Genomic DNA, 25,339 nt, shown 5'->3' on the forward strand with positions numbered 1-25,339 from the left:
ATGGCCAAAATTAATCGCCAGTTAATGCAGAGGTGTCCAATGTGTTACCCCGGGGGTCATTTGCAGTCTGTGGCTGTTTTTTTTTTTTATTGGCTCATGGCTAAAAATATAACTTAAGAAAACTAAAAAATCCGAGCAAAAAATATAAAATAAAGTGAAAATATTAACATAAAAACGTTTTCAATTTTTAATTTGACAAGAATAACATAAAATTAAGAAAAAATAATTTGAGTAGCTTAAAGTTGAAATATTAAAGAATCAAGACTATTAGCAAAACAAATAAAACAAAATTTGGAAAATTAGGTTTCGGCAAAAGTTATAATCCTATGACAATTAAGTGAAAATATTAGGGGAATAAAGCCATAATTACTAAAAGAAAATTTACAAGAAATTGAAATAGTTAAAAATAAAAAAAACAGCAGAAATGGAAAATAACTGCTGTAATTTAACTAGAATTAAGTCAAAATATTGCAATTTTTTTAAAAGTTGTCATATGAGAAAAAAATATTTGTAATTTTTGTATTTTTGTAATTTTTTTCATGAATGCACCCTTCAGTTACACATAAGCTATGTAAATACATCTATTTTTGCAATGATAAAGTCTTGCTAAAAGTGTTTAGATGTAGTTGAGCGTGTATACTTTTTTTTTTTTTAATTGTTTAGATGTGGAAGCTTATCAATAAAGAGAGGAATCCTTGGGAGGATGAGTTCATGTGTTTTACTTTGACTCACCAAAAGTGCCAATAAATCATAAGTTACAAGGAATGACGCATTACAGAGTAGGAAGATGACTGGCTGACATATTCATACACACACAGTGGGGGGTTGGGATTTGACTCACCTCTAAATACATCCTTTTTTTCCACCCGTGTGCCTAATTCTAAATTAAAAGGGAGTCAAACATGAAAACAACAATGTTGCTAAAGCCACACTTGCACCGCTGCGGTGTGACGGTTACCAAAATCTGTACCAGGGGTTCCTCAAATGGTCTCGACCTCAAAGTGGTCACCGAGTTGCATCCCTTTTTTAATTTCAATTTTATTTTTATTTAAATTTTCCAAACTAAATTGTTAGTTTTTATTTTTATTTAAGCAATTTAAATTAATTTTCTGTATTTAATACATTTTTATTTAAGTATATTTATTCTTTACACTTAAGTAATTTTAATATTATTATAAACACTTTTGTTCAAGTCATTTAAATGTACTTTTAGTATTTTTTTTTACACATATTTGTATTTATTTGTATTATTTCTTACACTTACAAGTCATTTTATTTTAAATGTATTAACATTTATTTAATCCATTTCAATTTATTTTTAGTCATTTGTATTTTTCAGTCATTTTAATTTATTTGTACTATTTTACACATTTTGTATTTTATTTAGATGACATTTTTATTTTTTTATTTCATTTTTTACACTTGTATTTCAGCCTTAATTTTATATTTATTTGGTTATTTATTTAGTACATTTTAGATGATTTTTTAAAGGACATTTTGAGAAATGAGAAGAACATTCATTCATATATTTAATTTGTCAAAACACCACAAAATCAGATATTTTGTAAAAGGGTGCCCCGAAGACAGCTGGGATAGGCTCCAGCATGCCCTAGTGAGGATAAGCGGTATAGAAAATGGATGGATGGATCCGCGACCCACCAGTTGAGAACCCCTGGCGTATACCGCACCACCTCAGAAGTCAAGCCGAGAAGTATAAAACTAAGTAAAACTACTCACAGATCCTTCTTAGCAGGGTAAAACAGTAACAGAAGAAATACATTTCAAAATAAAAGCACTGAGCCGGAAAAAGTCCAAATCGTACCGTCTTTCCGGTGACAGCGTGTGTTCCATTTTCGGTTCTATGGTTATCATCACACTGAAAAGCCTGTAAAAATATGTAACCGTCAAACTGAATGCAAATGAGATTGACTCTGTGTTTATGAAGGTTAGGACTTACACTGGGAGTGTGTCCACCGGCTGTGGACAAGATGGTGGGAGTTTAGTAGATCTGGAAGTGAGCGGAGGTGGTGCCGTCCTTCCAGCATCGGAGCGTCTCCACCACCGTGGAGCGACACAGCGGGCACGCTCTCTCCCGGTCGAACCAAGATGACAGGCACTCCTCGCAGAACACATGCTAATGGGGGGGAGAAGCAGTCATGCCGTCATAAGCGTTGGTTTGACGCCGCCGCCACCATCGCATTACCTGGCACAGGAGGGCTACAGGATCTCGGAAGTCGGCCTGGCAAATGGCACAGACGTCGCCGGCCTCGCTGCACTGCTGGATGCCGGCTCGCACGCCGTAACTCTGCGAGGTGGGCAAAGGAAGTCACCGTTACGGCGAATAGTCGTAAAGACGGGAACAGGAGAGCCTTACCTGAGGGCGACAGAGCAACACCAGAGCCTTGCGGAGGGCGGACGCTCGGCCGCAGACGTCGAAAGACTAAAGGAATACACAAAACATAACATCAAAAAGTCACTATGTGACACTGTCAACTAAGACAAAGGTTCTCAAGTGGTGGGTCGGGATCCAAAAAGGGTCGCGGATCCATTCCAGGTGGGTCGAAAACAGCAACTCAATTGAATTGTGTTTCATTCAGCCACAATGAAGCCTTTTAAGGTCATACCACAGCATCTCAATAGGACTCAGGTCAAGTCTTGGACTAGGCCACTCCAAAGTCATCATTTGGTTTTTTCTTCAGCCATTCAGAGGTGGACTTGCTGGTGTGTTGTGGATCATTGTCCTGCTGGTCGGACATGCTCCTTCAGCAGAATTCATGCTTCCATTTATCACAGCAAGACTTCAAAACAGCCCCAGACCATCACACTACCTCCACCATATTTTACTGTTGCTATAATGTTCTTTTTCTGACACCAGATGTAACGAAACACACACCTTCCAAATAGTTCGACTTTTGTCTTGTCTTGAGGGATCATAAAATTTTTTCTGGCGAAACTGAGACGAGCCTTAACGTTCCAAAAACCACTGCCGGTTTTGGTCTTGGAACTCCTGCCATGAAGGCCGTTTTTGCCCAGTTTCTTTCTTATGGTGGAGTCGTGAACACTGACCTTAGCTGAGGAAAGTGAGGCCTGCAGTTCTTAGGATGTTGTTGTGGGGTCTTTCGTGACCTCTTGACATGAAAAATTTCCAAAAAATAGCAGAAATGGAAAAAAAGTTGTCAAAATATCAGAAACAAAAAGTCGAAATTTTACAAGAAAAAACCCTCAATATTATAAGGAAAAATAATGACATTTAGTAGCATACAGTTGCTATACAGTATTAAAGACAATGTTTTTTTAAGTCCTAATATTTAATATATTTTGTATATAATTATATTTAGACTATATTATATAATTATAAGCACATAATTATATATTTAAAAAATTATAAAGATGATTTAAGAAGTTATAATAATTGTTTGTATTGAAAGACATTTAAAAAATCAGCAGCAAAAAAGAGCAAACATGATAGTTCCTAGGTTCCAAAAGTGGCGTACGCCGATTGTAACAGGGATACATAAATAAAAATTACGAGTGCGCCTGAACACCCCACAGCATGAAGCAAAAGTGAGACAGAGCACAGAGTTGCCGGTTGCTCTGTGTGCATCATATGAACAAATGAGTGCGTTTGATGACGATGTTGTGCATTAAGAGTGTAACGCGGCGGTGAGAATCTGTCACTGTGAGTGGGAATTCCCCCTCAAATGAGTCTTTATCTGCTTCATCATGATTGCTGGACTTTCCACTTAGGTTTGGTATGGAATGGATATATAACGATTTATGCAGTGTAGCGACAGCATCACCCAGTAGATGGCATCGTAACACTGCAGGGTTAGAAGCCACCAACTGCTTGACAACATGACACAAAAACTTGTTTAAAAAGCGCCCACAAGGTATGCTGGATACTCCAGCAAGAACTAGAATGAATACAATGATGTGTACATTAGCTTTAAATATATATATATTTTATTTAAAGCTAATGTAAAGCTAATTGCGGGAAGGCGCCGCTTCCTCCACAGAGCGTGGGCCTCTGGAATGCGGTCTTCCTCATCTGGCGTCGTCCACTCAGACTTGTGTCACCTGCTGAGTTCTTTTTTCCGTGTCAAGTCATCGCCACACATAACTTGAGACAGCTCCTCCGCCGCGTTATTCATATGCAAAAAGCCACGGCTGCTATTGGCAGCCGCGGCCCGTCACACCACCGGGCCTGGCGAAGTCTCAGCGTGTGAGCCGTCAGGTGACTTGGCCACCGCCAGACGAGCGTCCTCCCACTTCCAACGAAGGGATGGCTCAGGGTGTATTAAAAGAATGGGTCAAAGATGACAGCCGTGGGAACGGATCAGACGGATCTGTCATCACATTGTCATTGTTCGTTTGCGATAACGTGACTGCACAATCGCTCTCGTGGAGGAAGCTGGGAAGTGAAACTGGAACGAAAGAGGTGGTTTTTCATTTGAAGAGGCGCAGTTGGGCTCTCGGTTGGAAGGCTGCGGGGCTCAAAGCAACATTTGCAATAAGAATGCATCCACATTTAAAAGTTATAAAAGATGCATTGGTACAGCATCATGGAGGACCAAATGGGACAAAATTTTATGAATAAATAAATATTTAAATTATTAATTAAATGTTTCATCAAATAATTAAATCAAGAAATAAATCTGCTAATAATTAAAGGTGTCAATTAGATCAATAAATAAATGTGGCATTAATTAACTTGATAAATACATGTGCAAAAATTAATTTAATGTGTCATTAGTTAATAAATAAATCTGCAAATGTGTCAATTTAATCAATAAATATACTGGATATCAACATAAAAGCCAATATCGGACATCCCCAATTATAATAAATGAATCTTTTATATCAATATGGTTGTTTGTCTATATGTGCCCTGTGATTGGCTGGCCACCAGTCAAGGGTGTACCCTGCCTCTCGCCTAAAGACAGCTGGGATAGGCTCCAGCACTCCCTGTGACGCTCGTGAGGATAAGCGGTAGAAAATGAATGAATGAATGAATAATGGAAAAATTATGTCAATTTAATATTTTTTTTAATGACCAGTGAAGGATAAAAATATAACTATGCACATCTAATTCTTTGCTGAAATTTTTGTTTTATATGTAGCTCAACCTGTTGCAGTCGAGTTGAGATTGACTCAGGAGCAACGTTTTTGTTTTTTTCGGGGGGTGGTGTTTTGTTTGGAAACTTCTGCTTTCAGGGGAATTACTTCCTGCAGCTGATATGACTCTCTGGATTTCAAGTGAATGAAAAGTCAAAAAAGTTCAAATGGAAAGCCAAGTGTTTTTGGTGTACATTCATAATCACTTGAAATGCTACAAATTGAAAAAAAAATACCCATATAGAAAACAGACTTAAAAAAACATTTAAATTCATAGTAATAATAAGAAAAATTGTTTTACAAAATGCAAAAAAAACACCAAAACTACAGTTTCCTCCATATTGTGATGTACACGATAAACATTAGTCCTACATTTATTTTATCTACATATTTATATTCCTCTACCATGAAAAAATACCATGGAAGGGTTTGAATGACTTAAAGAATGCTAACTCCTAACATAAAAGGACTAGGTTTTTTTTTTGTATTGTCAGTGCCTACCTCTGAAATGCTAAAAATATTAGTATAATTATGTTAGCATGCTAACACCTAGCATGATAATGCTAAGTGTCTGCTATTCCATATTCATAAAAATCCCAAAAAATGCTTGTTTGTTCATGTTCACTCATGTTAGCATGCTAGCAATGCTAACATTAGCATGCTAACACCCAGCATGCTAGTGGTAAATGTTTACATGTGTCTATCAATGAAAATAGCCAAATATGCCAGTATGCTAACATTAGCATGCTAACATCTAGCATGATAACACTGTCTGCTATTCCATATTCATAAAAATAAAAAAATGCTTATGTTTGTTCATGTTCAGTCATGTTAGACATGTTGGACATCGGTCGTGGCCTACCTTGGAGGCGCTGCAGCAGAGGGATAGTGATCATCTCAAGACCCGTGGCTGCCCAACTGTCCTAATGGCATCACATCTTGGACCTGGACTATTATACTCTATGTTTATATTTAACTGTCACATGTTAACCTCTCCACATCCATTGCAGCCTGGTCATCCTAGAAGGGGGATTCCCCCATCTGCGGTCCCTTCTCAAGGTTTCTTTTTCCCTAATGGGTTTTGAGTTTTTCCTTGCCCTGATGGGGGTTCAGATCAGGGGATGTCGTTTGTCGTCTATTGTCTGTCTTCTTCTGTTGCCTGCTTGTTAAGCCCTTTGAGGCTCTTTTGTGATTAAGGGCTATATAAATAAACTTGACTTGACTTGACTTGCTATTCCATATTCATAAAAATCCCCCAAAATGCTTGTTTGTTCATGTTCGCTCGTGTTAGCATGCTAGCAATGCTAACATTAGCATGTTAACACCCAGCATGCTAGTAGTAAATGTTTACATGTGTCTACCGATGAAAATAGCCAAAAATGCCAGTATGCTAACATTAGCATGCTAACACCTAGCATGATAACGCTAAGTGTCTGCTATTCCATATTCATAAAAATCCCCCAAAATGCTTGTTTGTTCATGTTTGCTCGTGTTAGCATGCTAGCAATGCTAACATTAGCATGCTAACACCCAGCATGCTAGTAGTAAATGTTTACATGTGTCTACCGATGAAAATAGCCAAAAATGCCAGTATGCTAACATTAGCATGCTAACACCTAGCATGATAACGCAATGTACCGGGAAAGCTAAATGCCCCAAACAAGTGAGGATAAGCATTATAGAAAATGGATGGATGGATATGCACAAATGCCGAAAATGGTCCTAGCTGACAGAAGCTGAAGAATCCTGGATCCTGGAAGTTACATTGAACACAAAGACAAACGCCAGCAAAAACATAAACAACGTGCGGAGGTAAAAATGCACCTTGCAGAGGCTGTAGATGATAATGAGCGTCGCTCCCAGGAAGTAGCTTCCGGAGGGCTCTTCTCCCATGATGTACTTGTACCACAGCTGGATCGGCACCAGTGCCCGAAACAGCTGGCTCAGCTCCTCCATCAGCAGGTAGATCTTGCCCTGAAAAACAGTCAAGTTTAAGAACACTTTACTGGAGTGCTCTGAATGCAAGTCGGTCTGAAAAATCTACTTGAATTAGATGGGGGTGTGGGGGATTGTGTAAGGGGTAGCCAGCACCACTTGGCCAAAACTTGGAAAGGTGAGCGCATGTGCTTAACTCAAAAAAGCAGCAAACGTCTTCCGGCTCTTTTTTTTCTATCTAGCGGAGAGCAGAGTGGTATTAAAAGCTTAAACGCAAGGCGCGCCTGCAGCACAAACATGGCCGCCATCCAGGCCGCTTTGCCGACACAATGAAAAAAAAGGCGCCGGCGGCTCTCTCCACCTGCTCCACGCTAACACCTCAGAGAGACATTGCCTGCAAGTCGCTCTATTGGCTGGTCTAATAACTTCCTGGATGTCCACTGACAAAGATGGATGGCTGTGGGTGAAGAGGCACTCGCAGGCAGGTTGCAAGGAAAGGAAGAACCCAGCAGAGCCTAATTCATCTTCCTTATTGTCCCCGCAGCCTCATGTCCCACCGTGCCCATCACGCCCACGCCAAAACTGTCAAATTTAAGCTTTGAACGCCAGCCAAGGAGTTAAGACTTATTTAGTTTCTGCTTTTTTTTTTAGCTTTCACGACTGCCACTCCTTTGTCTGCTGACACAAAACTTCCTTTATTTGTTCCTACTACAGTCACGCTTCCATGTTTTGTTCATCCTTAAAAGTACAAAAGTTGTAATATTGTGGAAAACAAACAAAACTAATGAAATGGTTGATGAAAAAGTTATTTTATAATGGTTTCATTTCATTTGAACATGCATCAGATTACAATTGAATGCATCCCATAATCTATTCCCAGTTCCACATGTCCAAAAGGAGTAGGAAGAAGCAAAGCTTATTAAATCCTACCCCTACATCTGGTACTTTTACAATCAGTAACTGTTACATTTGTTCACTTCCTGCTTTCCATAATACAGTTTAATTTTTTTTCTTCTGTTTTTGTCTGTTTATGAGAATAATGTCAGAATATTATAGGAATAAAGTCATACTATCATGATTATTTTTAAAACATAGTTCCTGTATTTTGGAAAATTACAAAAAAAAACAGCAAAAAATAAGAAAAACAGTAAAGATACTAATAATAACCTGACATGTTGCTTTCATAAATACCAAAGTGGAAAAGTTTGGACACCCCTGAAGTAAATAAATATGAGGCTATGCATTAATTGCCCCCTTCATTATATTCTACAGGCAGAACACGGAATGTGCGTAGGGCCCCATGGACCATGGGAGAGGGGCACATTTAGCGTAAGGGGGCACATGCTCCGCAAACGCGCATCGTTGCTGTTAAACATACAGTAGAGCGCCAAGCTAGCCCGAGGCAGCAAAGAAACACCAACTTACCTACTCACGTGTCAGCCTAGGGTGGTGTAATGGTACAGCTGCTGCCTTTTAATGCAAAGGCAGGGTGTTCCTTTTTTTAATTTAATTTTTCAGTAAAGTGAAGTGATGGCACTTCGGCAAGCACTATGGCCGACAGGGGTCAAGAGGTAAATGAGAATGCAATACAGGAGTGAGAGTTCAGGCACCATGAAATTCCATTTAACGCTATTTTTTGTGTCTTTTTGCAGAGAGTCAGCAATTTGTCTGGAATCAATGAATACTCTCACATGAAAATATTCATTACAGTGACTCATGGTTCTCTGGAAGGGTTTCCCTTTCATTACACGACTAGAGTGAAGCACAACACTGGGAGGCTATGTTTTGATTTCCTTGTTAGTTCACAGTTAGTTAGCACTGTGTATGTACGGTCAATGGCCGCTACTGTCTGGGGTCAAGCGGGGAAGTGATGCACTGGCTGAGGCTGTGGTGGACGCGAGTGGCACGGCTTTACTACCAACAAAACACGTCAGACAGACATGTTGAGGATCATCAGGCCAGGGCCAAGTTCTGTGCTCTATTAAGTACTTTGTAGTGTTGTAGTACAGCAGTTAGCAGTTATGGACACAGAGGGGTCCTAAGCAGGATTTGTCTTAGGGGCCCAGTTTATGACAAATGATATCACAAGGCCCTAAGAGATGAGGAGGAGAAGAAGAAGAAACGACACAATGACACAATGACACAACGACACAACGTGATCCACACTGCGAGAAAGAATGATAAAGGAGAACCTGGTTCATGATGTCAAGGAAGTTGGGAGCACAGTAAGGAAATAAAGCAATTGTGAAGGCAAAGATTAATTGGGAGAAAGATGAGGGACCAGTCCAGAATGACAAGGGAGGAGTTGGTTCATGATGTCAAAGGAGTTGGGAGCACAGTGAGGAAATAAAGCATTTGTGAAGGCAAGGTATGATTGTGAAAAATACGAGGGACCAGCCCAGAATGACAAGAGAGGAGCTTGTTCATGATGTCTAGGAAGTTGGGAGCACAGTAAGCAAAAAAAGCATTTGTGAAGGCAAAGATTGATTGGGAGAAAGATGAGGGACCAGTCCAGAATGACAAGGGAGGAGTTGGTTCATGATGTCAAAGGAGTTGGGAGCACAGTGAGGAAATAAAGCATTTGTGAAGGCAAGGTATGATTGTGAAAAATACGAGGGACCAGCCCAGAATTACAAGAGAGGAGCTTGTTCATGATGTCAAGGAAGTTGGGCGCACAGTCAGGGGGGAAAAAGCATTTGTGAAGGCAAAGGATGATTGTGAGAAAGCTGAGGGACCAGCCCAGAATAACAAGGGAGGAGTTGGTTCATGATGTCAAGGAAGTTGGGAGCACAGTGAGGAAATAAAGCATTTTTGAAGGCAAGGTATGATTGTGAGAACGGTGAGGGGCCAGAACAGAATGACAAGAGAGGAGCTTGTTCATGATGTCTCGGAGGTTGGGAGCACAGTCAGCAAAAAAAAGCATTTTTGAAGGCAAAGTATGATTGTGAGAAAGGTGATCCCTCCTGAGATGTACGCAACCCTGGTGAGCAACCACAAGAAACGAAAGGAAGAGTGTGTTGCTAAGCAAGTGCAAGAGTTATGTGTTGTCAAGTTTAGCAATAGGGGAAGAAGATGATTTCCTCTTTTCTACATTTTTATCCGACTTTTGTTATTTGGGGAAAATAAGCTGCAGTCAGCATCCTGCCCCCTGGAAAGTATTACATCTTCTAACAGCAGGGCCACGTAACTGCGCCCATGCCCATGCACCCTTAAAGACAGCAGACTGCTCCAGTTATACAGTATAGAGGATCTTTGACTAGCGTTTTTGGCCTTATAGTCTTAAAGACATAAGAGCACCCGTGTCATATGCAGGCTCTTTGACTTGCGTTTATTTTGTAGCAGGTCTAGAGCACTCCTGTTATACAAATAGGGTTGGGCATTGTTTCGATTTGAGCAGTTCCGGTTCAGATTCCTTATTTTAATCCTGGTTCCTAATGATACACGATTAAGGATCTTTGACTAGCCTTTATTTTGCAGTAGATCCTTAAAAGCAGGAGAGCACTCTTGTCATATACCTTAATGGATCCTTAAGGGTCCTTAAAAACAGCTAAGTGTTGCTGTCATAGAGGATCTTTGACTCGTATTTATTTTGCAGGGGGTCTTTAAAAACAGAAGAATGCTCCTGACATATAGATCCTCTTTGACTAGCGTTTTTGGGCAGTAGGTTCTTAAAAACAGCTGAGCGCTCCTGTCATATACAGGATCTTTGACTCACTTTATTGTGTAGAAAGTCCTTAAAAACAGCTGAGCGCTCCTGGCATACAGAGGAGATTTGAATGGTGTTTTCTGGCAGTGTGTTCTTAAAAACAGAAGAGCTCTCCTCTATTATGAAGGATCTTTGACTGTCATTTATTTTTGCAGGGGGTCCTAAAAATTAGTCAAGCACTCCTGACATATAAAGGATTTTTGAGTAGTTTTTTCTTTGCAGTAGGCTCTTTAAAAAGGAGGGCGCTCCTGTCACATAGAGGATCTATGACTAGCGTTTTTAGCAGTAGGTTCTTAAAAGCAGAAAAACGCTGCTGTTAAATGAAGAATCTTTCATTTGCATTAATTTCAGTACAGCGCTGCTGTCATTTAGAGGATCTTTGACGAGCAGTTTAGTAGGTCGTCATAATCATCTTTCATCAAACAAAACAGAGGTGGACCAATCTCAAAAGATTGAACCGTGTTATTTAGTGGTTTCTCCGGAATGAAGGGAAGTGTGTTTGACTTGAGGATTCTCACCCTGGACTTGAAGGCCAGGAGGATCTTGGGTAGGAAAAGGACGACACATTTCAGGCCGATGGTGATGAACTTGAGGACAAAGTCTGTGATGCCCACCACCCAGATGAGGTCAAAGAAGTCCAGGCTGTTGAGGTTGGGCTTGGAAAACAAGAGGCTGGAAGAGACACACACAATAAGCAATAAGCAGAGTGACTTTATGCTTCGTGGTCAATTGTGACCGAATGACGCGCAACAGCCACGCTCATGAACGTCATGTGAAAAAAAAAACAAAAAAAAACAATCAAGACAAAAATGAATACTCACAGGACACAAGCAGACAAGAACAGGAAGTCTGCCAACAGAAAGAACAAATGAAATGGCCGACACAACAAAAGAGGAACTTAATTGAACGTAAGTGATGTGGCAGGCAAAGAGGCGGTTTGCTGGTACCTGTTGTACAGCTCCTCTTGGCTGAAAGCGTAGTAAACGTAGGTGACGTTGCCAGAGAGGAACAGCATGATCCACAGGGCGACCAATATCGAGCGCTCCTCCTGAAACACACAAAACGCATGCTAATGTCGACTTTTCCAACATCCCTCTTGTAGATTTCCAGATTGGCACCACACTCAATCATCCATATTTTGGTCTTTTTTATACATTTATATATTTGTGGCTCATTTGGACAGCCACAAGTGGACTGTAATTAGCTCCACTGTAATTGTATTGCAATGTTGTTTACCCGTAGCGACACTTGGTGCTTAAAAGTAGAGTTGGCGTAGGCGAACGTGCTGGCCATCCCCACACACACTGCGATACCTGCCACACAAATGCACACAAAAACATCAGCGGGCATGAAAAATGCCAGCAGTTAGCAAGACTGTGGCGTGTTTTTACCAAGCTTATGCTGAAAGCAGACTTTGGCCAGGAGAATGAGGATGAAAGGAAAGCCCCTCTGCAGCCAGGTAACCACCGCTTTCAGTTCCGACAAGGCCGGCGCCGGCGTGGATGGGTCATCCTGGCCGCCCTCCTCTCTGGAGCCCCGCCTCTCTGAGCCGGCAGCCGCCGTGGCCTGCTGGAGCAGAGAGGAGGTCCTGTGCTGCAGGGGTGGGTGGTGGAAATGGTGGTGTTGGTGGTGATGGTGGTGGTGATGCTGGGGAGGCCGAGGGAGGAACGGGGCCACCTCAGGGCGGCGGGTGCCGCCTTCTTCTCGAGTCGACGCCGTCATCTGGATGAAAACTTCCGGGGGGGAGCCCAGAACTAAGCTTGCCGCCTGGAACTGGGCAGAGGAAACAGTCCCGGAAGGGACACCTACCAAGCCGGAAAAGATTTGTTGGGGTGACGTAGGCGCGTCCGGCTTCAGGCAGTCAAACACGCCACCTTCGTCCAGGCTGCTCTCTGATCCCAGAGTTTGGCTACGGCTTCTGAACAGACAGAAACATCTGCATCACATGTGTCTTTTGCAATTCAACAGTCATACTTGCATGCCCACCTTTCTGAAGGCATGCCATCAGTGTTGCTGCTATGTCTCCTCTGCATGGCACACCGCTCCTCAGCACATGAAGCAGCCCTGATGAGACAAATATAGGGTCTCTGTCAAAGGCACTGTTGACTTCAAAGATATGATTCTTCAGTGATACGTTACGAAATCGTACCTTAATTTGTTGGAGTAGTTCCCCTGCGGCGCTTTTCATGGTTAATTTCACGTTTGCTAGCTTAATTGTTGCTCTGACAGACGCTTGGCCGCACCAGTGTTGTTTCTCTACGGGGCTAACAACTTCCGGGTTAACGGAATGACGTACGGACCAATCAGAGTGGACGTTGTCGGTCCGCTACTTCCGTGTTGTACGATTGTTTTGCTGATGCGGAATAGAGAACGCTAATATTCGATCATACGTTATTAAATTGTAGCTTTATTTATTCGGAGTTCCTCTCCGGCGATTTTCATGATTAATTTTAGGTTAGCTACCTTAATTTCTGCCTCGATAGACGTTTCGCCGCGCCAGTTATGTCAACTTCCGGGGTGACGTAATGATGTGGTAGTTCCGCCGCTTCCGTGTTGTTGTGCTGTTTCGGAATTACGAACTCGCGGGTGGTTTACATTACAGCTGTTTACTCCGCAATATGTAACTTTTGGTTTCGTTAGCGTATCATTTTGTTGTCAACGGAGTTTCCATTTGTGCAGTAGCTGTGTTTGTGAAGTAATAGGAGAGTAGGTTGGGGGCTAGCTCGCAAGCTAACAAAACAGGCCCCGACTCAACATTGAAATATCGCGTTGTTTTTTGTCAAAAGATACACGATTACGTGCATTTACAAAATAGCATGGGTTAATTAGAACTCATGTGGTTGTGTGCGCTCTCCGAGTGATCACAGTGTGGTGTTGTGACGGAACAAGCTAGCTTTGTCGCAGCTAGCTGCTGAGATTGACATCCGGGAGGTTGGATGTTTCGGGCTGGTGTCTGTGTCAAAGTCATGCCATGATGGTCCTTCGGCGGCTCCTGAGGAAGCGCTGGGTGCTGGGAGTCGTCTTTGGGCTTTCTCTAATCTACTTCCTCACCAGTACACTCAAACAGGTACACAGCAAACACAATCCACTTTAAAACCAATGTTTCCCTTTGAATATCATGGGAATATAAATAATCTGTTCCAGGGTCAAACTGTCACCATTTCAAAACATGTCTGGGCTGAACAGGGAGTGTTTTTTTTTTGTCTTATTTAACTGGTGTACCCGAGAAGTCTCCATTACGATCTAGAAGGAATATAATATTGCTGCATGTGTGGAAAATGGGAAGAAAAACGTTTGTCATATTCTGACTCTCACTTGTGTCAGAACTTCATCCCACTTTCGGTCTGACACACACACGGGAAGTAAGCAACACTGTTTACTCACACCAAATGTGGGGGTTTGTGTTTTGCACAGGAGGAGCGGATCATACGGGACCGCACGCTCTTAGAGGTTAGGGATTCGGACCACCGCATCCCGTGGAAGGTGCGCTTCAACCTGGGCAACAGCAGCCGCCAGATGAGCCAGTGCAGGAACTCCATTCAGGGCAAGATGTTGCTGACGGACGAGCTGGGTGAGCGCTCGCTTCCTGAAGCGGATGGGGAAGCGCCACGCCTTAAAGGTTTTAACTCAGACTTTTTTTTTTTAAGGTTACGTGTGCGAGAGGAAAGACTTGCTGGTGAACGGCTGCTGCAACGTCAACGCTCCGAGCACGCGGCAGTACGTCTGCAAAAGCTGCTTGGCCAACGGCTGCTGCAGCGTGTACGAGTACTGCGTGTCTTGTTGTCTCCAGCCTGATAAGGTAAGCATCAGTCATGTACAATCCAAATTTATAATTTAGGTTATTTCCTGTTCTGTCTCTTACTTACGCTTTTCACTATACCTGTGGAGTTACCCTTTTACATGCTCACTCAGCTGAAGTCTCATGAGATTTGCTGAGGTCTCGTGTGATTGTGATACGGTGACGCAAGGGGTTGTGTGTCCTCTCGTCTTCAGCAACCTCTCCTGGAGCGCTTCCTCAACCGCGCCGCCGAAGGCTTGCAGAACCTGTTCGTTGCCGTGGAGGACATCTTTGAGCTGTGCCTGGCCAAGTGTCGCACCTCCTCGCAAGTAGGTGGCCGGGTCGATACCAAACATGCTGATGGTTATGAGTTCAGTTCACTTATCGGACGTTTACGGTTTCCGACCCTTTGACTTTTTGTTGAACGCGGCCAGAAGAATATCGGCCAATGTAGCTAGAAGAGTAGCCAGAAGAATATCAGCAAACGTAGTAGCCACAAGCTTATCTGCAAACGTAGGTAGAGTATCCCCGATCTTAGCTAGAAGAATACCAGCAAACATATTAGCATATTAGCAAATGTAGCAAAAAGAGTATAAATGAGTGTGCTATGGCTAGCTATGAGTGTAGCTATGAGAATATCAGTTAATATAGCCAAAAGAGTATCAACAATTGTAGTTAGAATATCAGCGAATGTAGTCAAAAGACTATCAGCAAACGTAGCCAAATAAGGATTAAAGATCGTAGCCAGAAGAATATCAGCAAAGTAGCCAAAGGAGGTAGAAGAATACCCGCAAACATAGTAGCCAGAAACTTATCTACAAACATTGGTAGAGTATCCCTGAACTTAGCTAGAAGAATACTAGCAAACATAGCCAAAAGAACATTAGCAAATGTAGCAAAAAGAGTATAAATGAGTGTGCTATGGCTAGATATGAGTGTAGCTATGAGAATATCAGTTAATATAGCCAAAAGAGTATCAACAATCATAGTTAGAATATCAGCGAATGTAGTCAAAAGACTATCAGCAAACGTAGCCAAATAAGTATTAATGATCATAGCCAGAAGAATATCAGCAAAGTAGCCAAAGGAGGTAGAAGAATACCCGCAAACATAGTAGCCAGAAACGTATCTGCAAATGCTATGGCTAGCTATGAGTGTAGCTATGAGAATATCAGTTAATATAGCCAAAAGAGTATCAACAATCGTAGTTAGAATATCAGCGAATGTAGTCAAAAGACTATCAGCAAACGTAGCCAAATAAGTATTAACGATCATAGCCAGAAGAATATCAGCAAAGTAGCCAAAGGAGGTAGAAGAATACCCGCAAACATAGTAGCCAGAAGCTTATCTGGAAATGTAGATGGAGTATCCCCGAACTTAGCTAGAAGAATACTAGCAAACATAGCCAAAAGAACACTAGCAAATGTAGCAAAAAGAGAATAAATGGGTGTGCTATGGCTAGATATGAGTGTAGCTATGAGAATATCAGTTAATATAGCCAAAAGAGTATCAACAATCATAGTTAGAATATCAGCGAATGTAGTCAAAAGACGATCAGCAAACGTAGCCAAATAAGTATGAATGATCATAGCCAGAAGAATATCAGCAAAGTAGCCAAAGGAGCTAGAAGAATACCCGCAAACATAGTAGCCAGAAACGTATCTGCAAACGTAGATGGAGTATACCAGCAAACATAGCCAAAAGAACATTAGCAAATGTAGCAAAAAGCTATGAGTGTAGCTATGAGAATATCAGTTAATATAGCCCAAAGAGTATCAACAATCGTAGTTGGAATATTCGCAAATGTCGTCAAAAGAGTATAAACGATCGTAGCCAGAAGTATATCAGCAAACGTACGCCAAATCCAGTAATAATAATATTAAAGCAAACAGAGATCTGGTATCAGAATTTAATCGGTATCTGGATATCCAAATTGTCAAGGTGTTTTGCGTCCCTTATATGTTTGTCTAATCAGCCTGTTTCCAGCACCCGCTCACAATACAAATGTTTTTGCAGAGTGTCCAACATGAGAACACGTACCGGAACCCTCAAGCCAAGTACTGCTACGGGGAGAGCCCTCCGGAACTCCTTGTACTCTAAGACGGAAAGGAAAGACTCTGTTGATATTTTTCATGATGATTTACACTTCATAAGTGCATTAACCGCTTCCATCCAGTCATCCGTGATGATCACTAGGCAGCTCTTTGTTCAGCATGATTCATGAAGTCACGTCACCTCCACTAGTGTCGACGGGCGAGGCAGGTATTATGCATTTGGAGATGTGTAGTGAAGCCTTTTTTTGCCTTCAGTCCAGCCTTGGTGGAGGTCTAGGCTCCCTGGTGTGCTATTGTACTTTAAAACTCCGTGTCATCAAATGTATGGTGCATGTTTTGGAATCAAGTAAAAGAAACTGTGAGTATGTAAACGCAACATGGAAACAAATAAGGAAGTGTCTTTGGTAAGGAACAAAATACAGGATTGGATAATTGCAGAAGTTCATCAGAATCAGAATCAGAATCAGAATCAGAAAAGGTTTATTGCCATGTATGATCAAACACATACTAGGAATTTGTTTTGGTGTAGTAGGTGCATACACATCTATTAAAAAAGAATGAGAATACAAAATATGAAATACAAAATATGAAATATATGCTGCTCACTTCCAATCTGTCCACATCTTCCACCATGACTGGAGTCCAAAGCGGTGACTCCGTGCACCCTGTCACGGTGCCTCCACGGGGGCCGATGGGCTTGGGACAATTAATCATCCTGAAGGCTGAGCAAGCAAACCAAAAATGTCCTAATTAGGAAACTGGTTGGTGGTTTTGGCAGCTTGATTAATTCTGCCACCGGGGAGCAACGTCACGTTGGATTGAGCAGCTTTTCAATTCCCAATATGATCAAAACAAAATTGCAGTATGATACGTCAGCCATTAGCGTTCTGGGACCGGTTGCCCTGCTGCAAAATTAATTTCTTAAAAGCATAACAAAACTGGACTACAATGGAAACCATCAGCTCAGACTGGATTACTTCTGTATCTGGACACACCAACCAAAAATCCCCAACAAAACTGAATACATGGAATTCTGCAGTAGAAACTATGGGTTCAGACCCGACTACCTCCTGGACAACAGTGCAACGTATGGCTGTAGATCTTAAGTTCTAATGAAATACTGCAGAATTTAGCAGTCGAAACTATCATTACAGACCCAACTACACTTTGTTTGGATCTGGATTCTGTTGCCTGCAAAGATTCAGTAGTGGGAAATATCATTTCAGACCCGACTACACTCGGATTCTGTGGCCTGGAAAGAGGTCCGCAAGTCCCTCAATGAGCAAATCTTGGGAATAAAGGCCTTTTTTGTGCATACTTGAATTGTAATAGAAAAAAAATCAACAGTATCCTGCAATGGAAAATGTCAGTTCAGACCCGACTATCTTCTGCACCTGGATTCTACGACCTGGGCTCAGGTATGCACTCCCTCACTGAGCACAAAGTTTTAGTGAAGACATTTTTTTGTGCAAAATTAGCAGAATTTGACCTCCGGAAAAAAATAATATGCAGAACTCAGCAGTGGGGAATACCATTTCAGACCCAACTACCCTCAAGACTTGGATTCTGTGGTCTGGAAAGAGGACTGCAAGTCCCTCAACGAGCAAATCTTAGGAATAAAGACCTTTGTTGTGCATACTTACATTGTAATAGAAAAAAAAATCAACAGTATCCAGCAATGGAAAATGTCAGTTCAGACCCGACTATCTTCTGCAACTGGATTCTATGACCTGGGCTCAGGTATGCACTCCCTCACTGAGCACAAAGTTTTAGTGAAGACACTTTCTGTGCAAAATGAAGTTCTAACAAAATAATATGCAGAATTCAGCAGTGGGGAATACCATTTCAGACCCAACGACCCTCAAGACTTGGATTCTGTGGTCTGGAAAGAGAACTGCAAGTCCCTCAATGAGCAAATCTTAGGAATAAAGACCTTTTTTGTGCATATTTACATTGTAATAGAAAAAAAAATCAACAGTATCCAGCAATGGAAAATGTCAGTTCAGACCCGACTATTTTCTGCAACCGGATTCTATGACCTGGGCTCAGGTATGCATTCACTAACTGAGCACAACTTATGAGTGAAGACATTTTTTGTGCAAAATTAGCAGAATTTGACTTGAGAAAATATAATTCCAGACCCGACTACCCTCTAGAATTGGATTATATGGCCCAGGCTGAGGTCTGCACTCCCAAACTGAGCACAACAACAGCAGTGGGAAATATCATTTCAGACTCGACTACCTGCAAGACTTGGATTCTGTGGCCTGGGAAGAGGTACGTGCAGTCCTGGAATGAATACTTTTTTTTTGTACATAATTAAGTTGTAAAAAAAAAAACAATACACAGTATGCAGCAATGGAAAATGTCGGTCCAGACCCAACTACCTTCTGGACCTGGGCTGAGGTCTGCACTCCCTTACTGAGCATAGCTTTTGAATGATTTTTGTTTGTGCAAAATTCAGTTCTAATAAATATAAAATACTACAAATTTTACTAGTGGAAAATATCAGTTCATACCCAACTACCTTTTAAACCTGGATTCTGTAGCCGAATTAGCCGTGAGCTACATTAACACTAACGCGTAAAATTAAGTTCTAATAAAATAATGTGCAAAATTCAGTAGTGGAAAATATCAGTTCAGACCCGACTACCTTCTGGACCTGGTTTCTGTGGGCTGGGAAGTGGCCTGCAGTCCCTGAATGAGCAAAACTTTGGAATTGAAACTTTTGTGGCGCAAAATAAATTAAACCCCAAAAATAAAATAAACCCCACAGTATTCACCGGTGGAAAACATCACTTCAGACCCTACTACCTGGAGGGGAAGTGGTCTGTAGTCCCTGACCTTTAACTGAGCGCCACTTAAGAATTAAGAGATTTTTGTGCTCATTCACTAATAGAGTATATAGATATCGAATGTAATGAACTAAAAACTTCAAAGAAAACATATGCAAGTTAATGTACAAGTACAGATTTTATAAAAAAAATCATTTGTTAAATAGTGCATACAATAAAAATACATTAAAAAAATCATCATATACAGTATATGGCATTAGAAAAATAGATGGCATTGCAGTAATAAGTAACAAAAAGAGGAAAATCTCCCTCAGATTTTCTCTTTTAAGCAACAAGGTTTTAGACGACGTCAGTGCAAAAGAATGAAGGGATGAAGTATTTCTGTGCAAAAGTCATTTCTAATAGAAGAACACCACGTACTCAACAGTTCAGACCCGACTACCATCTGGACCTGGACCTAGTTGGAGGTCTGCACCCCTTTGACTCTGCCTGTTTTTTCTACAACCTGAGTTTCCATCCAAGGAATGGCCAATATGCAAAATTCAGACCCAATGAAAGCAACAGTAGAATTACTATTTCAGACCCGACTACCTTCTGGACGTGGATTTTGGGGCCTGTGCAGAGGTTTGAACTCCCTGATTGAGCATAACTTTTGAATTAAGACCTTTTTTGAGCAAAATTATGGTCTCATAAAAAATATAAACTCAGACCCGACTAGCTTCTGGAACTGGATACTAGTTGGAGGTCTGTAACCCTTGATTCCTCCTGGGTTGTTTTTTTTTTAATTAAGACCTTTTTTGAGCAAAATAATGGTCTAATAAAAAATAATCCAGAATCCAACAATAAAAAAATATAAACTCAGACCCGACTAGCTTCTGGAACTGAATACTAGTTGGAGGTCTGTAACCCTTGATTCCTCCTGGGTTGTTTTTTTTTTAATTAAGACCTTTTTTGAGCAAAATAATGGTCTAATAAAAAATAATCCAGAATCCAACAATAAAAAAATATAAACTCAGACCCGACTAGCTTCTGGAACTGAATACTAGTTGGAGGTCTGCAACCCTTGATTCCACCTGGGTTTTCTACAACCTGAGCAGAGATTTTCTATTTGTGTCCAAGTAGTGGACCTAATGAAAGCAACAGTACAATTGCGACTTCAGACCCGACTACCTTCTGGATCTAGACTCTGGGATTTGTGCAACCTGATTTTTGAGTTTTCAGTGAATATTTTCTGGTGCCCAATGAAGCTCTAATAAAATAGTGCACAGAATCCAGCAGTGGAAAATACCAGTTCAGACCCGACTACATCCCGGATTTGGATGCTATTTGGAGGTCCGTTGGCTTTTCCACAACCTGAGCAGAAAAACAAGTTTTCTATTAATGTCCAAGGAATCTGCAAAATTCAGACCCAGTGAAACCAACAGTAGAATTACCGCTTCAGACCCGACTACCTTCTGGATTTGGACACCACTTGGAGGTCTGCAGGTTTTCCCACAACCAGAGCAGAACTTTTCTATAAATAATTTACAACATGAATTCTAATAAAAGAATATAAATACAGCAAAAAAGGAAAGTTCAGACCCGACTACCTCCCAGACCCGAGAGCCTAGGCGGAGCTCTGAACCCTTGACTCCCCCCAGTTTGTCCCAGTATTGACCCATGGGTCAGGGAGCGTTTTTTTGTGCAAAATAACAATAAATGGTGAATCAGTTTTAGGATCAGACCAGGTCTAGACCCTCTGATGTCCCCTATAAGGAACACTTTTTTTACAACCCCGTGCAGAAGCAGGATCCTTCAGTAGGACTCAGTAGTCGCAGTCACCTGGACATCACACACCTCTGGGGCCGCCTTCAGGGCCTGAGAGACTTGTGAGAGCCAGTCTCCCAAGCCCACGATGGCCCTCAAGCCGTACATCTTCTTAGCGTAGGAGTGGTTGTCGGCCGGCGGAGGAGGCGCCGCCGTCATCAGCGGGACGTCCGGTTGGATGACCTGGGCCAGAACCTTCAGAAGGTTCATTTGGCTGAAAAGACTGGTCTTGACTTGGGTCAGAGGCTCGCCCACGGACTTTGGGTTTCGCCAGTCGTTCTTCTGGTAGTCCTCCACATTGGCGATGCGTTTGTTGTACTGCACGCTCTTAGCAAAGATGTCCTGCAGCTGCTCCGAGAAGTTGCTGCCCACGACCGTGGCGTCGGGGACGTGGTGGGGGGCCACGTTGGTCAGGCCGTGGAAGGTCCTCTGTGGGGGGAAGCGATGAAGATCTATTTATTACGTTAAATATTATATATATATAACACTTACACACAGGAAGTTATATAGTACAGATATATGTATTTTTATTATATAGTGACATTTTAAAAAGCCATATTTAAAAAAAATCATACATTAATATAAAAGGTCCTGGATTTAAAAAAAATTCAATTTTTTTTAATAAAGTAAAAAAAATCTTAAAATAGAGTTATATGTTTAAAAAAATACATTAAAATAAAAAGCATATTATTTTTTAAAGCCACATATTTGTTCTTATCAATAAAAATACATTTCATATAAAAAGCCATGTAAAATAATAAAAGCAAAAATGTTTATCAATTAAAATCAAAAGTAAATCATTAAATTTTTTAATTGAGGAAAATTTAAATTTTTTGCAGGATTAAATTTTTTTTTTTTAGTTTAGATAATTTTTTTTCTTGTGAAAATTAGACTAAAATAATGTCATGCCTCAGAAAGAAATCCAGTTTTATTGTAGCAACACGAAATGCCTGCATTTACAACTTCCCAATTTTCCTGAATGCAGCAACGGTCTTCCATAGAAGCTGATGTGTTATTTCCTTTGCAAAAAGAAGAAGTTGTACATTACTAATATTACGGTCATAGCTGTACAGTAGTTGGGAATGTGTTTGATGTGCCACCATGAGCGTAACATTTGTCGTCTGTCGACAGAAGTGGATGTTTTGCAACACGAGTGTGGCAAAAAGACACTCAAAGACAAGAAGGAGGACCCTTACGTATTCCACAAGCAGATGCTTCGTCTCGAATCCAAGCGCCGTCGTCACGGAAGTCAGTCTGGCTAAGATGTCGTGGCAACGGATGGTGGCGAGAAACGTCGGGCGCCACTGGAGCGTCAGGAACGCCAGGATCAGCGCTGAGGAAAGATGGATGTAAGGTATAATGAATTCATCATGACCACAGAGACAATTCCTTCATTTGCTCATCACTGCCTCGTAGTGGACGTATGCAGACATTGCATTAATACTTGCAAACAAAGCAAAGGACGCAAGGGCACACTTATTAATATTAATAATTAATATTTAAAAATGTCTTTATATATTATTTTTGGTTTATTATAATTTAAATAAATAATCAAATACAAACAACTACATAAAAAGTTTCCCCAAAAAGTATACAATAATACAAAAGTCATGATTTTCAAAATCCTATATCAAAACTAAATAATATTTGACTTTTTAAAATAATTAAAATAAAAATAAAATAAAAATTAAAAACATTAAAAAGTCAAATATTTTCACTTTTTATAATTATTAAAATAAAATAATAAATAGAAATAAAAACATTAAAAAACACAAAAAATAATTTAAGTCATGTTTTTCAAAATCATACATAAATTAAATCATTAAAATAAAAAAATACCCATGAAATGAAAAACATTACCATATACTAAAATAAGTAGAAACTTCTATAAGAAACATTCATTCATTTTCTACCACAACCTCACGAGGGTTGCGGGGGGTGCTGGAGCCTATCCCAGCTGTCTTGGGGCGAGAGGCAGGGTACACCCTGGACTGGTGGCCAGCCAATCACAGGGCACATATAGACAAACAACCATTCACACTCACATTCATACCTATGGACAATTTGGAGTCGCTAATTAACCTAGCATGTTTTTGGAATGTGGGAGGAAACCAGAGTTTTTTTTCCCAAGGAAAACCAAAAATACTAACATTAGTATTATGTTTAAATATATTAACATTTATATATGTATATATATATATCGTGTATAGTTATGCATAGTGTAAAAAGAACTTGAAAAAGTTCAGTAAAGTGCTGCGCATATTTTTGATGAATAAAATATTTTTTTGTAAAGTTGTTCAAGTAGGAAATCCAGTTATTCAGCGTACTTTGTTACTAATACTTTCTTATTTGTTATGTTAACATATTTGTTAAATATGTAAAATAAAATCAAAAAATATTTTATCAAAAATATTTAAAAATAATTTTAATAATTTTTTTATAATTGAAAAAATATAATATATATTAAAAATGATTTAAAAATTCAGTAAAATGGTACAGATATTTTATGAGACATAAAATATTTTTATAAAAAGTATAAAATGCTGTAAACCACAGTGCACTTTTAATGTGCGCAATTTATTAAATTTGTCAAACAAAAAATATCAAAAATATTTTACTTCCAAAACATTTACATTTTAAAATATATTTATATTTAAAATAAGTTAATTGTAGGAGTTTGAATATTTTTGAATAAACAAATATTTAATATTATAAATAATATTTGGAATAGTTTTTGTCGGTAAAAAGCTATTTTACTTTTTATTTTTTTAAGTATTTAAATTTAAGAAGTGTTAATTTGTTAAATATGTAAAACAATATTTTAATTTCAAAACATTTATATTTAATAAATATATTTAATAAATATATATATAAAAATAAACGTTTTGTTTCAATAAGAAATAATATTAGAAAAAACATTTTTGCAGGTAAAAAGTTTTTTAAGTAATTTAAACATAATATATTTGAATATGTGAAAGGTTAATTAGTTAAAAACATCTGAAAGCATACATGTGTACTTACCACAGTGCGAGAGTAGCTTGGAAAACATGGCGAGCGTCGAACCTGGTCACCGGTCCAGTGGTGTCCCCTTCTGGAGGTACGACCTGCTTTATAGACGTCCTCCGGCACCGCCCGCCCCCACCGCGCTGACACACACTTTTCAATATCCCATGTCGCAACACGTGTCAAACATGCTTCACGGTGTGACGACGCTTTGTCACGGCGGCGTCTCTGACTTGATTCAGCATCCTCCCGTCGCACGGGGGCGTGAGGATCTCCCGGAGTTTGTAAAAGATGTAAAAAAATAATCCACGAGCAACGCCGGTACACGCCTTCAGCAAGAGATAGTACTACAGAAAGTAACATACTTTAGAGTAGTCAGTGTACAGCTTGCATAGCGGGATAGTGAATATTCCCAGAGTGGAGCAGGGTGCACGAGTGCCAGTGGATAGTACGTCTATACTGCTCTAAAGTTTTCGTACTTTGTGTCCTATTAACAAGACCGCCTCTCCCAAATCTGCGGATCTGATTGGATGAAAACAAAATAAATATCTTCCGTTTATGATAATAAGTCGGTCAGCTGAATGATGAAAACCAGGGACTGTTGTGGCTGTGGTTTCCTGTTATGGCGTACGTGCCTCAGCCGCTGACTGTCACCGCCGTCATCGCAAGCGCTGAAGTCGCCGAGCCATGGACGCCGTGAGTCACGACCGACTCGAGTGACACAGATTCCATTTTGCAATCGCCGTGGTCGCTTTGTGCTGACTTTCCTTTCGCTTCTTTTTACACTTTTTTTTTACCGATTAGGTACCAATTTGGATCCTATATTTCAACAGATGAAGTTTTTTCACTTTTAGATTTGTATATGTTTCGGTGTCCTGGATCTTCCCAGAGATTCCTTCCCATGGAGGAATCCGGGAGGCATCCTTACCAGATGCCCGAGTCCTTTCAGCCAAAACCCAAAGATCATGATAGGAACGTAGATGGACCAGTAAATTGAGACCTGAGCCAGAAGGCCTTGACCACTAAGAACCGATGCAGACCAATCGGCCTGTCAATCTTGCACACGTTTAGCCCCTCCGTCACTCAAAACACCGCCTCTCCAGTTATAAATATGAATATTTATGATGACGGGGGTGGGGGTAAAAAA

The 25,339-nt window shown here is 40.4% G+C and overlaps 3 protein-coding genes across 6 annotated transcripts; 1 reads left to right on the forward strand and 2 right to left on the reverse strand.

Moving 5' to 3' along the window:
• Positions 1–508: 508 nt before the first annotated feature.
• On the reverse strand, positions 509–13,621 carry rnft2 (ring finger protein, transmembrane 2). 4 transcript variants are annotated; one of them, XM_058070699.1, is made up of 11 exons: positions 12,906–13,618; positions 12,743–12,820; positions 12,148–12,674; positions 11,993–12,069; positions 11,704–11,804; positions 11,275–11,428; positions 6,940–7,089; positions 2,375–2,440; positions 2,204–2,305; positions 1,958–2,134; positions 511–1,885 (listed from the first exon to the last, which is right to left on the reverse strand). In XM_058070699.1, the coding sequence occupies exons 2-10, from the start codon at positions 12,787–12,789 to the stop codon at positions 2,000–2,002; spliced, it is 1,359 nt and encodes a 452-aa protein (XP_057926682.1). In that variant the 5' UTR covers positions 12,790–12,820; positions 12,906–13,618; the 3' UTR covers positions 511–1,885; positions 1,958–1,999. The 4 variants fall into 4 exon arrangements, with proteins under 4 accessions (XP_057926684.1, XP_057926685.1, XP_057926682.1 ...); XM_058070701.1 differs by lacking the exons at positions 12,743–12,820; positions 12,906–13,618 and having other exon boundaries at positions 509–1,885; positions 12,148–12,489; positions 12,566–12,674; XM_058070702.1 differs by lacking the exon at positions 12,906–13,618 and having other exon boundaries at positions 510–1,885; positions 12,743–12,819.
• On the forward strand, positions 13,077–17,182 carry spring1 (SREBF pathway regulator in golgi 1). Its single transcript, XM_058070722.1, has 5 exons — positions 13,077–13,823; positions 14,171–14,327; positions 14,404–14,555; positions 14,750–14,863; positions 16,551–17,182. The coding sequence occupies exons 1-5, from the start codon at positions 13,728–13,730 to the stop codon at positions 16,632–16,634; spliced, it is 603 nt and encodes a 200-aa protein (XP_057926705.1). The 5' UTR covers positions 13,077–13,727; the 3' UTR covers positions 16,635–17,182.
• A 2,180-nt stretch (positions 17,183–19,362) lies between these two features.
• On the reverse strand, positions 19,363–25,300 carry LOC131128135 (uncharacterized). The gene is made up of 3 exons (XM_058070721.1): positions 24,211–25,300; positions 22,386–22,522; positions 19,363–21,618 (listed from the first exon to the last, which is right to left on the reverse strand). Exons 1-3 carry the CDS (start codon positions 24,236–24,238, stop codon positions 21,178–21,180), a joined length of 606 nt encoding a protein of 201 aa, XP_057926704.1. The 5' UTR covers positions 24,239–25,300; the 3' UTR covers positions 19,363–21,177.
• Between the last annotated feature and the right edge of the window lie 39 nt (positions 25,301–25,339).

Source organism: Doryrhamphus excisus, chromosome 4 (genome assembly GCF_030265055.1).
Source record: "Doryrhamphus excisus isolate RoL2022-K1 chromosome 4, RoL_Dexc_1.0, whole genome shotgun sequence".
Lineage (NCBI taxonomy): Eukaryota > Metazoa > Chordata > Actinopteri > Syngnathiformes > Syngnathidae > Doryrhamphus > Doryrhamphus excisus.

Excerpts from the sequence above, each read along its gene's own strand:
- rnft2 (XM_058070702.1), bottom strand. The coding sequence starts at position 12,789 with ATGCAGAGGAGACATAGCAGCAACACTGATGGCATGCCTTCAGAAAG. Across the intron at positions 12,070-12,147 it reads CTGCTTTCAGCATAAGCTTG|GTATCGCAGTGTGTGTGGGG; the intron begins GTAAAAACACGC and ends TTTGTGTGGCAG. Across the intron at positions 2,441-6,939 it reads TCATCTACAGCCTCTGCAAG|TCTTTCGACGTCTGCGGCCG; the intron begins GTGCATTTTTAC and ends GTATTCCTTTAG.
- spring1 (XM_058070722.1), top strand. The coding sequence starts at position 13,728 with ATGATGGTCCTTCGGCGGCTCCTGAGGAAGCGCTGGGTGCTGGGAGTC. Across the intron at positions 14,328-14,403 it reads GTTGCTGACGGACGAGCTGG|GTTACGTGTGCGAGAGGAAA; the intron begins GTGAGCGCTCGC and ends TTTTTTTTTAAG. Across the intron at positions 14,556-14,749 it reads GTTGTCTCCAGCCTGATAAG|CAACCTCTCCTGGAGCGCTT; the intron begins GTAAGCATCAGT and ends TCTCGTCTTCAG.
- LOC131128135 (XM_058070721.1), bottom strand. The coding sequence starts at position 24,238 with ATGTTTTCCAAGCTACTCTCGCACTGTG. Across the intron at positions 22,523-24,210 it reads CAAGCTACTCTCGCACTGTG|CGCTGATCCTGGCGTTCCTG; the intron begins GTAAGTACACAT and ends ATCTTTCCTCAG. Across the intron at positions 21,619-22,385 it reads AGCATCTGCTTGTGGAATAC|AGGACCTTCCACGGCCTGAC; the intron begins GTAAGGGTCCTC and ends TTCCCCCCACAG.